Source organism: Halichoerus grypus, chromosome 2 (genome assembly GCF_964656455.1).
Source record: "Halichoerus grypus chromosome 2, mHalGry1.hap1.1, whole genome shotgun sequence".
NCBI lineage: Eukaryota > Metazoa > Chordata > Mammalia > Carnivora > Phocidae > Halichoerus > Halichoerus grypus.
In genome coordinates this window covers 192,915,322-192,930,348 of record NC_135713.1, presented here as the reverse complement: position 1 = coordinate 192,930,348, position 15,027 = coordinate 192,915,322, and the positions used below count along the sequence as shown (strand labels likewise).

At 48.0% G+C, this 15,027-nt stretch overlaps 1 protein-coding gene across 10 annotated transcripts in view; it reads right to left on the bottom strand.

The window, feature by feature from the left end:
- The window catches only part of MAPT (microtubule associated protein tau), a 94,550-nt gene that overhangs the window by 41,692 nt on the left and 37,831 nt on the right, over positions 1-15,027 (bottom strand). For all 10 annotated transcript variants that reach the window (XM_078065860.1, XM_078065857.1, XM_078065859.1 and 7 more), the window contains exon 2: positions 3,333-3,491. In XM_078065860.1, coding sequence (XP_077921986.1) covers positions 3,333-3,474 — 142 coding nt within the window. In that variant the 5' untranslated portion in view covers positions 3,475-3,491. The remainder of the gene's footprint in view (positions 1-3,332; positions 3,492-15,027) is intronic.

The following is a 15,027-nucleotide window of genomic DNA, read 5'->3' as shown; positions in this document are numbered from 1 at the left end:
AAAGGCAAGGGGTGTTCAACTGCACTGGGAGATCAGACACCATTGCTAAAATGCTGGCACTGGGTACCCGGCCCTGGGGGCGACCATCTGGCCAGAAGAAGGGCTCATTCTAAACCAGTTTCCAGCACACACACAGCAGCCTGAGCCCGGGGCTTGCAAAAACCTGCCAACTGCCTTAAGAAGGTTTTGGACAAATGGTGAGGAAGCATCTGCAGACTGTCTGCTGGGTCTTGCCATTACTAATCAGCCTTGACTGTCCGAGTACAGAAGCATAAGGCACGAGGTGCCCCAAGCACGCTTGTCCCGGAATAGCCCCTCCCCTGCTCGGTCCCGAGCCTGCCATCCTCACCATTTCCATTAGCCTTGTTAAATTTCTTGGAGGGAGGGAAAGAAGGAGGAAGAAGCCTCTTCTGAATGTCTTATCTGGAAGGTCTAAGAAGTTATCCCACTAACACCTTTTAATTCCTTAGGGTGCATTATTCTATCAGTTAACCCCCTGTCCCCTCTCCCACCTGGCAGCTCTTGGCTGTATCGAATCCTTGTCCAACTGGGAGCCTCCATGTAAATACTCTTCGTTCTAGTATTTTATACGTGGTTTCTTGTCATTATTCAAGATAGTCAGTCACTTATCTAAAACGTTGCTAGTAAAGTGACACCTTCTTGCCAAGTCATACCGCTCACTCCCCATATAAAAATAACTCATTTTAAATCCTTAGAAGCAAGAATAAATTTGATGAGAACTATGGAATCTCTTAAGTATCACTTGCTTTCTTAGGAAGTATATGCTTTGGGTAAACAAACTATATACAAACGTTTTCCTTTCATAACAGTGACAAAAAGTTAGCAACTTAAATTTTGCATATATATATATGATACCTATATCATATTTATATATATATATATGTTTTAGCATAAATCTCCTGATCATGTTTTATGTTAAAGAATTGAGTGGTTCTAGGAAGCATACGTGAGACAATTGTGAAACACAAAAGAACTTGGTAAACTTGTTCTAACCTTACAAATTGAATTTCATTTCTCCTCCAAAAAGTAGGAATGGTAAAAACCACCTTTTCTCCTAGACTTTTTTTTTAATGAAATTTTTATTTGAGAGCAGTTCTAGATTTACAGAAAAATTGCAAAGATACTCCAGAGAATATACCCCACATCCAGCTTCCCCAATTATTAACATCCTACATTGTTACAGTACATTCTTTGCAACATTGTATATATTTTAAATTTAATTTTTAAACCAGCCTACTCTAAATAGAGCATCACTGGCACAATTCACACGGGGCAGAATTCAGTACATGGTGATTCTAAGTTGGATTCCACCCACGAGGGGTTCCCAGGGCACCTGGCTGAGGGACAAGGGACAAAACGGATGACAAGGAGCTGAGCAGCCCTTCTGATAGGGCAGCACCACCTAGCAGCCTGTGACTCAGAGAGGGAATTCCCCTTGTCATCTGTCAACCAGGGAAAGTGACACTTGCCCTTAGCACTTACTGTGAGCACTGCCTGAGACATTGATGGTGAAGGCGTTTGCAATCCTAGAGTTCTACAAAAATGCCTGAATTACCATTTTAAGGAAGTTCCCTTATAAGCAGGGTGGCCACAGACTTTATTACCCAAATCAGGACACTTGAGTTTGGAAGCAGCGATGGCCATCATGACATAGAACAGACTTGCGCGGGGATGTGTGGGCTCAGGTCCTCAGAGGAAGGAGCTCTTAGGGCCCCAGTCAGGGGGGGTCAGGGAGTCAGGGAATGAGGCAAACTCTGGCTCCCACCCCAAGCTGCCTCAGCCAGTGAGGGCTGTGGGGAGAAAGCTGGGGTGCCACTAACCTTTGGAATCGAGTCCTGGGGGCCACCACCCCTCTCATTCTACACGCCTGGGGTCAGGGTGGAGACAGAAAAGGGGAAGGGGCTGTAGAGGGAGGGGGTGGGGGGGAGAGAGCAGGAGAAAGAAAAACAAGGTGGGAAGAGAAAGAGGGAAGGAGGAAAAGGAGAACGTGGGAGAGGAGGAGACAGTGGGGGACAAAGGGAGTAAGGGAGCGAGCAGGACTGAAAGGAGAAAGCAGATTTCTTCACTGCCCTCCCTGGGAGCCGCACCTTACTTAGCAGCTCTGGCTGGAGCCGGGCTATGGTTGGAGAGAGGTCAGAACGCACATTTTTTTGCCCCCATTTGGAGCTTGACATTAGGAGGGCAGGTCTGGCTCCCTGGGACCCCTGGCTGGCATGGATATTTCCCCCCACTCCCCTCCCCCAGCACCTGGGGCTGGGAGGCCCTGAGAAGGCCACAGTGCAGCCTCTGAGCTCCCCAGGAAAGCGTACCCACTCTTCCTTCACCTCCTCCAGCCGGGGGCCCACTTGTCTGATCCCCAGGTTCCTCTGACTCCTACATTCTCTGCTTAAACAGAGAGACAGAAGTCACCTTTGGAACCAGGCCCCCGAGAAGTCCTGCAAGTAGGGATTATTGCTCCTCACGCTTCCCCAACCCAGGGGACCTGCTGGTGACCCCACCTCCTGCGGGGAAACTTCCCGGACAGATGAACCCTCTGCCACTTCCGGCCACTACTCCATACCCCAGGCTGCAAAGTGTTTTTATTATTTTTAGCATTAACAGAGAACAAGAGCAGGCTGTTTGCTATTTTGTCTCCTTAGAAATGGGTCTGGAGGGCAGGGACGGAATCCTTACACTAGGGCCGCTTGGAGCTGCAGGCAAGGACGCAGAGGACGGCGTCCGAAGCAGGAGAGAGGGCATAGTGTTCTCCAGGGGCCTCCCCAGACTCCGTGGTCAGTGAAATGAAACACATGTGTTTGGTAGGGGAGAGGAGGAGGCCAAGACAATTTGGCCCAAAGACTGTATTATAGACTATTTAGAGGTTTCGAGGATGCAGTTTGTTAGTGTAGGTACGGCAGGAATCCCAGAGCTGACTGACTCTTGCTGAAACAGGGCCCAGACAGGCTCGTAAGGAGGACACACAAATAACATCCAAAGCCGAGGATTCTGCATGCTAATGCATGCGGCTGGTTTAAAGATTAATCGATGTGGCTGAAGACTCAAGTGAGCACCCTGTATTCATCAGACTGACAACCCCCCTGCAGTCCTTGTCACGCTGCTGTCCACGCGTGTCAAACTCTCCTTTGGAAAAGTATTCTCAAAGAGCCTCACATTTTGAGTTCTCTTAGCCCTTTCAAATTAAGAGGCTTCACTCTGTTGACAATCCAACAGAAGTATTTAAAATTCCTTTTAAAATGCGCACCCCTCCGGCCAGCCCTTCCCGGAGCAAGCGCCTGAGCGTGCTGTGTGTGCGTGCCTGGCCATGCACTCACCTTTCAGGCCATGGTCCACGTCCCCTTCGTGGTCCTGCAGTAGGGTGTAGCCCCCCTGAGAGGGGAGATCTTTCCTCTCCCCCATCCCGTACGCCCCAGCATGATCTTCCATCATGGTGAACTCCTGGCGGGGCTCAGCCATCCTGGGTCAAGGCCCACCTGGGGAAGGGAGATGGGGAGGATGAGCGGGGCATGCTGAGCGGAGGGACCTACACGCTTGGGGGGTGGGGTCGGGGAAGGGAGAGAAGTGCCACCTCCCCAGGGGGTCGTAGAAGACAACTCTCCACCTCCCTATCCCCTCCCCATGGGATGCCCAACCTCATCCCATGTGCCCTGTTTACCTGTATGGGCACTTTTTTTTTTTTTTTTTAAGATTTTATTCATTTGATAGAGAGAGACACAGCGAGAGAGGGAACACAAGCAGGGGGAGTGGGAGAGGGAGAAGCAGGCTTCCCAGGCTTCCTGCCGAGCAGGGAGCCCGATGCGGGGCTCGATCCCAGGACCCTGGGATCATGACCTGAGCCGAAGGCAGACGCTTAACGACTGAGCCACCCAGGCGCCCCCCTGTATGGGCACTTTTAATTCACCTGTATCACATCCAGTCCTACTCAAAACCACCAGGTGGGCAGGTCCAGCGGGCCTGACTTGTTAAGCCCAGCACTCTTTCCACTTCATTAAAATATAAATGCTGCTGACTAGTAGCTTGATTTTAAAAATTTTTTAATGGAAAGCGTAAGACCAAACAGGAGAGGGAAGACATCAGCAGGTAAGGAAAATGAAGCACAGAGAAGCAACCATGATCTTTCCATCATAAGACAACAGTGAAGCAAAACTGACTCTTGACCCAAATGTCCCGAATCCCCCCTCCCCCCTAGCTCTGAGTGGAATGGCCCCTCCTGGAGGTCAGGGCTGCGCCTCCACTCACCTCAGGGGCCCCCACCAGGCCCCTCAGGTATGCATTCCAAGGTTGGGGCTCAGAAATCCCGAACAGCTGAAGAGTAACATGTACACCTCCCGCTGGAGCCCCAGCCGGACCAGCTGCTCCAGCTCCACAGAACCCACCAGAAATGGTCATTTGCTCATACTCTGTCCTCATCTTTATTGAGAATATTTAGTTCATGATTTTAAAAGTAACTCCTACTAACTTTGAATTTCTGCACGTCTGAGTATGCCATTTTGCTCTGGTCCATTCGTGCCACTTTGGGTTATTCTATTATTTTCATTTTTTATCTCTGCAATTTGAGTCTTCTGTCTTTTACTTTGTTATCTTCCTTTTAAAGATTTTATTTTTAAGCAATCTCTACCCCCAACGCGGGGCTCAAACTCAAGACCCCAAGATCAAGAGTCACATTCTCTACTGACTGAGCCAGCCAGGCGCCCCAATACCTTCCTTTTAAATTACTCATCTCATATTATTTATTTTCTACTTTATATTTATTTTTACTCTTATCTCTGAAACTCTCCTGTTTTGTTTGTTTCTACTTCCTCTCTTTACCCTTCTGTAATTTTTGGTCTTGATTTTTATTTCTAACCCTTTAAAAATCTCAGCTCTGTCTTGATTTATTTTACATGTATTCAATTGATTTATTACATAGTTACATAAGTATACATAATAAATACACACATGTAAATGTAAGTATATGTAAGTAAATATATATAATAAACACAAGTTGACTTATTTACATGTATTTATTTATATCTTTATAGTGTTTTGTTATTTTTACTTTTACTTTTTGCCCCAGATTCATGTCAGCTTTTCATTTAATTAATATTTTAACTTGAGATAATTTTAGACTTACAGACTTACAGATAATTTTAGACTTAGTAAAAGTAGCCCAGAGGATCATTTTATTATTTCTAACCTTTTGAAGTCCATTTCAAATATATTTGCCTATGTTATCCTTCTATCTTTCTGACTTTTTACATTGTGCTTGTTTTCTTTCAATCTTTCCTTCTTATAATTGTAACTTTTATAATTTATCGTAATTTTAATCTAAATTTAGTCTTTATTTTCATTTTTAAAATGTGTGCTGCCATTTCCCCTTCTTTAATTGCCTTCATTTATGTTCTTTCTTTTATTCTAATTGGATGTAAACATTACTTAAAAATAAAATCTTAAAAAAAAAAAAAAAGAATGAGCTCAGCAGGACCTCTGCTGTGTGGGTAGCCTGGCCCCACTTAGATATTTACTGCCTATAGAGAAGGGGCCTCTTTTCATTCTGACTGAGGACCCTGTGCCTCAGGGAGCTCTTGGCAAAGGCATCCAAGATTGAGGTTCTTCAAATCTTTGACATCTCCCCAACGATGCGCAGGATTTTATTTTGGGCAGATCAGAGTCCCCATTCATCCTTCAAGGCTTAGGACTTGGTGGTGATATTCTCTAACCTTAGATATGCTAATGGTCTGTTGCCCTTAGAAAGTCCCAAAACGTCAGAACCCCTCTTCTAAGAGGGACCAGTTATCTGAGAAAACTATTGTTCCCCACCCAGCTCTAGAAAGTAGCATCTTCCTCGCTGGTGGAACCTCTCAGGGCGTCCCTGATCACCACCCAATGGCTTGTCCCCGAGACTGGTCCATGAGTCACTTCATCTGGCTGAGTCATCAGATGCCCCACCCTGGAGCGGTGGGATCACCCCAGAAGCTCAAGGCCTCCCAAGCTGGCTGGAGACACTACACCTGACCCAGATGAGCCAGGCTAGCCAACTCAGGTTACCCCGTGCAAGCTGCAGCTCAAGATTCAGTGAATGCTAAGTTTAATGAGCTCTGTGGTTTTGTCCTTTAGATTTGATCAATTCCTTTCAATGAATGACCAAGTTTCCCCTCCTGGAACATGGTAGATGGAGGTGTACAAGTAAAAATCTCATTTACTGGTTTCCTCTTTTATAAAATGCCCGTTTATATCCTTTGCACCTCTGTTCAGATCTCAGTGCTCATTGTAATGACTTGAGTGGGCTCTTCATACATCAATAACATCAACCCTTTATCACATTTGTGGCAGATAGTTTCTCCAGTCAGTCACCTTTATTTTGGTTCCTGATGGCTTCTTACCAGCAAGGCTTTTTTTTTTTTTTTTAAAGATTTATTTATTTATTTGAGGGGAAAAGGGCAAAGGGAGAGGGAGAGAGAATCCTCAAGCCGACTTCTCACTGAGTGTCGAGCCTGACTCGGGGCTCGATCCCAGGACCCTGAGATCATGACCTGAGTTGAAACCAAGAGTCAGCTGCTGAACTGACTGAGCCGCCCATCACCCTTGGCCAGCAAGTTTTAATAGTTATATAGTCACATCTATTTTCCTTTGTGATTTATTCTATTGCTACGGCACACAAAGATCATCGATATTTTCTTTTTTTTTAAGACTTTTACTTTTTTACTTTTTAAAGATTTTATTTACTCATTTGAGAGAGAGAGAACACACGAGGGGGGAATGGCAGAGGGAGAAGCAGAAGCAGGCTCCCCGCTGAACAGGGAGCCTGATGTGGGACTCAATCCCAGGACCCTGGGATCATGACCTGAGCCGAAGGCAGATGCTTAACCAACTGAGCCACCCAGGCGCCCCTCATCAATAGCTTCTGCTACGTTTTCAGTGATCTAATTCTTTACATTTGACTTATTAATTCATCTGGAATTTATTTAGGTGTATGACATGAGGTGAGAATCTAAACATTTCCTCCCAAATATAATAGTTAAACCAACGGCCCAACCCTAGTCATAGAATCTGTCCTCTCGCCCAAGCAAATGAACCAGCTACTCTGCCCCATTTATCTGCCTGTATTGGTGTTAAAGTTGCCCCCACCCACACCCCCGAGTGAAACTTTGAATCTCAAGTCATTCTTTAGGTGGCCATGGACACTCTCATTTTCTTTTTCAAAACTGTTTGACCTTCTGGGGCGCCTGGGTGGCTCAGTTGGTTAAGCGTCTGCTTTCGGCTCAGGTCATGATCCCAGGGTCCTGGGATAGAGTCCCGCATCGGACTCCCTGCTCGGTGGGGAGCCTGCTTCTCCCTCTCCCTCTGCTGCTCCCCCTGCTTGTGCGCTCTCAGATAAATAAATAAAATCTTAAAAAAACCCAAAAAACTGTTTGACCTTCTTGCATGTTTTCTCTTGCAGATGTCCTTTAGAATATTTTTTCTCAAATTCTCAAAATTCCATTGGGATTTTGGCTGGAATTGTGTCATGTGCCAAGATGATAAAAATTGCTCTCTTCAGAATATTTAGTGTTCCTATTGGAGGAGCATAGTGTGTCTTCCCATTCATTCTGGTTCCCAAATCTCTCTGGGTGGAGGTGGGGAACGTAGGCCTGCACTTCCCTGGGGGGGAGGTCACTCTTGATGTCTTGCCATCTTCTGTGCTGACTTTGTGAGTGGGACCCTCACCCTCATAGTGCTGATGGTTTATGAAGGGATCTGGGTTTCTGCAGTGGAGGTGATCAGGCTGCAGTTCCAATGCCGAGACTGGCCCAGAAGTGACAGGTTCCCCTTGAGGTTTCCGGGGAATAAACACAGGAAATATTTTCTAGGCCTCTCTCTATCAGACAGATGTGATCCTTTAGCAGAAAATCTCTCACTCAATGAGCTTGTGAAAAGAAGTTGGCAGAGTTCAGGAGGGTTTTGCAGAAGAATGCAGGGGTGGGAGGGGGCATTCTCCTCTTTTCTCTACTCCTGAGGTCAGTTTGCCCCCAGTCCAGTGGTTGGTTGCTCCTATTTTAAAATCACCAGTTTTCGAGAAAGCAGTTCTTCCAAAGGAACCCGGGAGGTGTGAGACGCTGGGGCCCCGCATGCACTATATGGTTCGCCACATTCTGCTCATGGTTAAGTCGCGAAGTCCCAAAGCCCACCCTCCACTTATGCCCTGAAAAGGGGGGGGCTCCCCGATTAAAGTTCTCTTCTTCCGACAAATGGTACAGCCACACATCCCAGCCCTAAGACTCTCAGCCAAAGACAGGAGACTGGAAAACACAAAAATAAGCACAGCCCTGAGGTGGGTACACAGCCCAGACTAGACTCAGTCACCACCCCACGGATCCCTGTAATCTAAGAGGGACGCACAGACGGGAAAATAAACACACAGGGAGTTGTTTTCCGAAGGCTGCCCTGTGCTTTCTTATTCTTCTAAATCAACCAATTTCTCCTCTCTCTCTCTCTCTCTCATTTCCTACCTCCTGTTTTCCCAGGCAGTGACTTAAAGGCAGTGGGGGGTAGGAGGTAAGGAAGAAATTCTAGGAGAGGCATAAAAGTTGAGTTAAATCTGTAAACTAAAAAGGGTCATTTTTTAGGCACCCTTGGGAAAGTTCCTAACTAGAGAAGACAAGAGCCAGAGCGTCCTGGGGTCTGTCCCTGTCATTCTGGAGCTGAGCCAGCTTTGGCCCACGAGGGAAGGCGCCTTGTCCTGTGAGAGGTCACATTCCCAGCCCCATGCCACCTTGCTGATGGACAGAGTCAGAGTGGGGCAGAGAAGGGGTCAAGTGTCCACAGGGTGAGAGGGACAGACAGACAAAGAAGACATACAGGTGAAGACAGAATAAGGGAAAGGCAAGGGGGTGAAGGCACAGGGAGGGATGAATCCCTGAATCAAATCATGACTGCTGCTACCCAGTCTTTTATTATTATTATTATTATTATTATTATTATTATTATTATTGAGGAAAAAGTCACACAACGGAAGATTAACCATTTTAAAGTGAACAATTCAGTGGCATTTAGTACATTCACAATGTGGGCAACTACCACCTCTAACTAGCTCCAAAACATTTTCATCACCCGAAAAAGAAACCCTGTGCCCATGAAACGGTTTCTCCTCATCCCCCCTACCCCTACTCCCTGCCGGCCACCCATCTACTTTCTGTCTCCATGGATTATGTATTTCAGGTAACTGAAATCATTGACTATGCGGCCTTTTTTGTGACTGGTTTCTCTCACTTAGCATAATGCTGTCAGGACTCAGGGCTTCATTTCTTAGTAAGATTCCACTGTATGGACACACCCCATTTTATTTATCCATTTACCCTTTGATGGACACTCATGGTCTTTTAATAAATGACAAGTTTGGAAACAAGGTAAAATAGAATTTTTTATTGTGACTTTTACCTGATAATGGTGAAACTGGGGTGGAGGGAGAAGAAAGGTGTGGGCGGGAAGGGGGGATGACGGAAGAAGGAGACCGGCAGGGGGCCCCAGACAACCTTCAACTTCCTCCTCACTTTGCCAAGGCTGGGCCACATGGGGCACAGGGATGTGTAGGTGTTGTGTAAGTGAGGCCATGCCCCAGCTCCTTTCCGCTCGCAAAGAATGGGAACTTCCGAGGCTGCAAGGAGCCAACTTTCTGCCTGGCAGAGATCACGTCTTCTGTGGAGCTTACCTGAAGAGGCACCTCTGTTTTCTGATCATCCCAGGCTGCCCTCGGAAGTGTCCAGAGGTGGATGAGGGAACCCCAGGCACCTAGTCCAGCTGAGAAGTGACTTCTGGAAGGTCACCAGGGGACTCTGCTATTTGGAGCGCATTTGCCATTTTCCTTGACCCTTCCCCATGACAGAACATCTAGGTTCACTACAAACCCGTGAGGTTGGCAGGACACAAATCCCAGACAGGTAAAGGCCCTCAGAGGCTAAATGACTTGCCGAAGACCATGGAGGCAGTCTGGAACCTGACTCAGATTCAGATAGGGCTCCCTTGGCCCTGCTGTCCTCTGAGACACAGATTCCTGGCAGTTCGGTTGCCTCCGTGTGCTCCCCATCCAGGCCTTTCCTCCTGTACGGTTCTCCAGGGGGTCTGTAGGTTTATTCTGACCTAGGGTGGTCTTTACCTGGTGTAGGTGAAGATCAAATGGCCTTCCCGCACCTACTGCCTGTTTCCTGTTCTTCCTAATTGTCTTACCCACAGCATTGCAGTTTGGTAATGAGTAATTCAGGTTCTAGAAAGCTCCTTGGGTAAGCCAGGGCAACACTGGACACCCTTTTGGCAGCTTTGGAATATTAATAGCATCTGCTTATGTGAGCCCTGTCTATAGCCAGTCACAGGGACTTCAGAGAGAGAGAGAGTGAGAGAGTCTCTCTGTAATACAACAACCTCATGAGAGGAATCATTGTCCCTGCTTTCTGGATGAGGAAACAGGCTCGGAGAGGTTCCATAACCTGTTGAGGGTCGCACAGCTAGGAAGGGGCAGAGCAGGGTCTGAACTCGGATCTTTTGATGTTCAGACCCATCTCTAGGCTACTACGTCCCAACAGACTGTTTAAAAAGCACAGCCCTTTTCTCCCGTCCAGCACTGGTCGACATGACGGGCTGTCTGGGCTGGAGGGAGAGCCGAGGGCAGCCGGCGCCCTGGGCGCACCGCGCTCGGAGCCCCACGGACGGAGTTTCGCGTGTCTGAACCGCACGTCCCTCCGCGAACCCACCTCAAAGGCGGGGCTGGTCCGGGCCGAGGGGCAGCCTCGCTAGGGGGCAGCAGACGCGCAGCCGGCGGCGGCGGGCTTCTGCCCCAGCAGCGACCGCAGGCCCGGGGGTGCCCGCCGTGACTCAGCGCAAAGCCGAATCGCCGTCCCGTGGCTCCGTCCAGAAAGAGGACGTTCGCCCTCGGAACCCCTCCGCTGAAAAATCCCACACTGCAAACAGAGAGTAGCGCCGATGCCCAGCTTCGCCAATCTGCCGAAAACACTGAATTGCACCCTTTAAAGGGTGAATTTATAGTACAGGACGTATCTTAATAAAGCTGTTATTAAAAAAACAAACACCCTAAATGGACCTCTCTCAGAAAGCTGAAGATCCAGTAGAGATAAATCTAGAATCCAAAAATAACCTTACAATGAACTTTGTTCCCCAAAGTTATTTTTGGCTTCTGCATCCCATTTTTCCTTTGCTCTGGTCCCTTTTTTGCACCATCGGGAATGTGTCAGTGCACTCGGGTGGAAAACAGAATTCCTCCTAATGACAGGAGCCATGTTTCAAGTGTCTCCAGGTATTGACTCCCATTTAACTCATACACCTGACTCCATTATTACGCCTCCTTCTACAGAGGGGAAACTGAGGCACGGGAAGGTTGAGTAAGTTGCCTCAGGTCTCACAGTAGGCATGTCATGGAGTGCGGGTTCAAAGCTCAGGCAGCCTGGCGCCAGAATCTGACCTAAAATGTTAAGCACACTGATAATCGTGATTGAATCAAGCAGTGATGGAGATGCCCACTTAGGAACACCAGGACCCTTGCTCAGCTGAACTAAAGCTTTTTACCTCGAAAATGTCCTCGTCATATTTACACTCTATTCTTTAATGCTTACGGTCCAACTGTTTTACTTTAAGATACAGAGATTAGTGAAGGGCACGAATATAGGTCTCCTGGGCTGAGGCGGAGTGGGGGCCCCAGGTCATTAGGAAATCCCTCTACTCAGGAAGCTGGGAGCCAACTGTACCCGGACGAAGAGAAAGAGCCTCAAGGGTTTAAATCAACACCCCCTTGAGGCTGACTCTTGGCAACTCTGATGCTTCAGACACCCTTCACTAACAGCTGGTCCCAACTGTGAGTGTCTGAGGAGCTGCCTCTCTGACTGTGCTGCCCCCCTTCTCCCCTGCCCCCCACAGGTGGTACCCAGCACGGAGACAGGCACAGGGACGTCCTCAGGAAGACGTGCATGAGGGAAGGCTCGTGGCATGGCAAACCTCAGAGGAGCTCTAACGTGTGAGATCATGGCCACATCATATCAGAGTGTACCACAGAATGTTCTAGAACCAAATCTGAACAATAATGAAAAATACCCAGATTTTAAGCATAACTGCCAAATTAAGAGGAGAGAAGATAAAGGAGCCCACAGAGAGGGAAGACTTATGTTGGTGAGAAGAAAATGGAATAATCCTGGGCCTCCATCCAAAGAGAACAATCAACAGTTGTATGAAAGCATGAATGAAGGGCGCTTTTTGGGGGGAGGTGGTGCTGTTGTGCACACACAATGTGTCATGGCTGATGTCAGCTGGCTAATGTCCACCATCGTAAGAAAATTCAGATTGTGTCTGAGAGGACAATTCTAGTTCTAAGCCTCAGATTTCTGTTTTAATTTTTTTTTTTCAATAAAGGCTTCTCTCCTCCTTTGTAGTCACTGGCATAGAGAAATAGTTCTGTAACATCTGGCAGGGTGACAGATCAGGCTTGGGTGGGCTTTGTGTTCAGAACTGTGGTCGCTTTCCCTCCAACCCCCTTTCTGATATGTTTTCCATCAGTCAGGTCTCAATGAGGACGGCACTGCTGTGTGACATCTTGATGGGTGGTAGAGACAGGTTGCTGAGCCTCTGTCCTATTCAGGAACCACCAATGTCCCTGGCCACCACTTTAATTCTACCTGAGATGAAAGCCCTGAACTCAGAGCACCAAATGGATAAAGAGGAGTCTCTTCTGATATCAAAGCCAAGAAAACAAGAGCAAAAAATTGCTTTTCTTGGGCAAACCACTCTTAATTCTTAGAGAGAGAGAAACAGAGAGAGAAAATGTATTGTTTTATAAAAGTGATTCATAGGGGCGCCTGGGTGGCTTAGTCAGTTGAGCATCTGACTCTTGATTTTGGCTCAGGTCATGATCCCAGGGTCCTGGAATTGAGCCCCGAGATGGGCTCTGCACTCAGCGAGGAGTCTGCTTGAAGATTCTCTCCCTCTCCCTCTGCCCCCTCCCCGCCCCGCACATGCACAAACTCTCTCTTTCTCCAAAACAAATAAATCTCTTTTAAAAAGTGATTCATAGTCATTATTAAAAAGTCAAATACAAAAATGTGAAAGAGCAAAGCAAAATAACATGATACCTCTCCTGGGCACGCATAGAATTTTCTCTAAATAAGACCATATTCTGTAGCCTATTTCATTCACTTAATAATATGGTATATTAATAAGCTTTATCTTATTTTTGGTTGATCTTTAGTGGATATAATTTGTAGTGCTGCTGCTGTGTCTCTGTCTTCCAGCTCTAACAGGCAGCATAGGGTCCACAAACCAACACAAGATTACACTTAACAAGTGCTGGGGGGAGGGGAGCTTTTAGGGCCTCCCCCCACCTTTTTTAGTCATCCATAATCTTCCCCTTATAAGAATAGATATATCTAGAGCCAGGCACTCTTTACACATTTTATCTCATTTCATCCTCGTAACAACCTATGTGAAGTAGGAAATACTATTTTATCTCCATTTTTAAAAAGATTTATTTATTTATTTGAGAGGAAGAGAGAGAGAGCAAGCAGGGGGAGGGGCAGAGGGAGAATCTCAAGTGCGGAGCCCAACATGGGGCTCGATCCTAGGATCCTGAGATCATGACCAGAGCTGAAATCAAGAGTCAGACGCTTAACCAATTGAGCCACCCAGGCACCCCTCTTATCTCCATTTTTGCACAGAGGCTCAGTTGCCCAGGGTGGGGCGGGGGATGCGTGTGGCTGAGTCTGCAATCTTAGCCTTCACTGGGTGGGTTTGACACTGGGTGGAGACTTCCATCAAGGAATCATGAAGCTCCACTCCAAACCCCTAATGCACGTCATCTCAGCTCCATTTTGCAGCTGGGGAAACCGAGACACAGAGAGGCTGGGGGACCTCCAGGGGACCTAGAAGTAGTGGCAGAGCTGGGGACAGAGTCTGGTGTGTGGTGATTTGCTGGAAAGCTCAGCTAAGGAATGGGAAGTCGCCTGGAGTGTGCACGGGAACTGACTGTGGGCAGGGCTGAGCGGGGTCTCGGACAGGAAGACAGAGACAGAGCCATAGCTGATGAATGGGCCTCCTCCATCAGGCTCTTGCCTCAGCAATGCCTCAGGAGCTGGGAAGCCTCTCAGAGGCACCCTTGGGCTACTTGCCAAAGAGCATTATGGGTTCTGAGAAGCACCTGCTCCTCCATTAGCCATTCCTGGGACTGATGGATGGCACTCAGGTATCCCTTTCTCAAGGCACTTTGAGAACACTGCCAGGCCTCAGCCTCACAGCAGGGTCTGGGGAGGCACCCTCCATCCTGCCCCCTCCATCCTAGGCCCAGAGGTGAGCCTGGAGGATCCCTTGCTTCACTTTCCTCACCCCTCTGCCCCCGGGGCTCTCCTGTGAAGCGGGGTCTCCAGATCTGGAGAGGCCATCTTTGTGTCTACCCCCACAGGTACACCAAGAGGCTGCTCAACCACAACTCCTTTGCTTTTTTTTTTTAAGATTTTATTTATTTGTTTGAGAGAGAGAGAGTGAGAGAGAGAGAGAGAGAGCATGAATGGAGGGAGGGGGAGAGGGAGGGGGAGAGGGAGAGGGAGAAGCAGACTCCCTGCTGAGCATGGAGCTTGACACAGGGCCCAACACGGGGCTCGATCCCAGGACCCCGGGATCATGACCTGAGCCGAACGCAGCAGCTTAACTACTGAGCCACCCAGGCGCCCCCACCCCAACTCCTTTGTGACATGCATCAAGTCCAGCCTTGTCAGTTGAATGAATGCCTGGACTCTCGGCTTCTGAGGGGCAGGCATCAGCTCCACACCTTCCTGAAGGACCCTTGTTCTCGGCTCAGATCTCTCCATGGATTTGGGTGGAAAAGACACCTGGTGCGAGTTAAAGCCCTGGGTTTGAGGCTCAGTGGGGACCACTAGCTGCTCTATACTGGGCCAGTCACTTGCCCTCTCTGTACCACGGATTCCTCATTTGTAACAGGGCCATGAGGACACATGTCTCACAGGGTGACTGTGGGGGTCACTGAAAACATGCACGTGAGAGAGA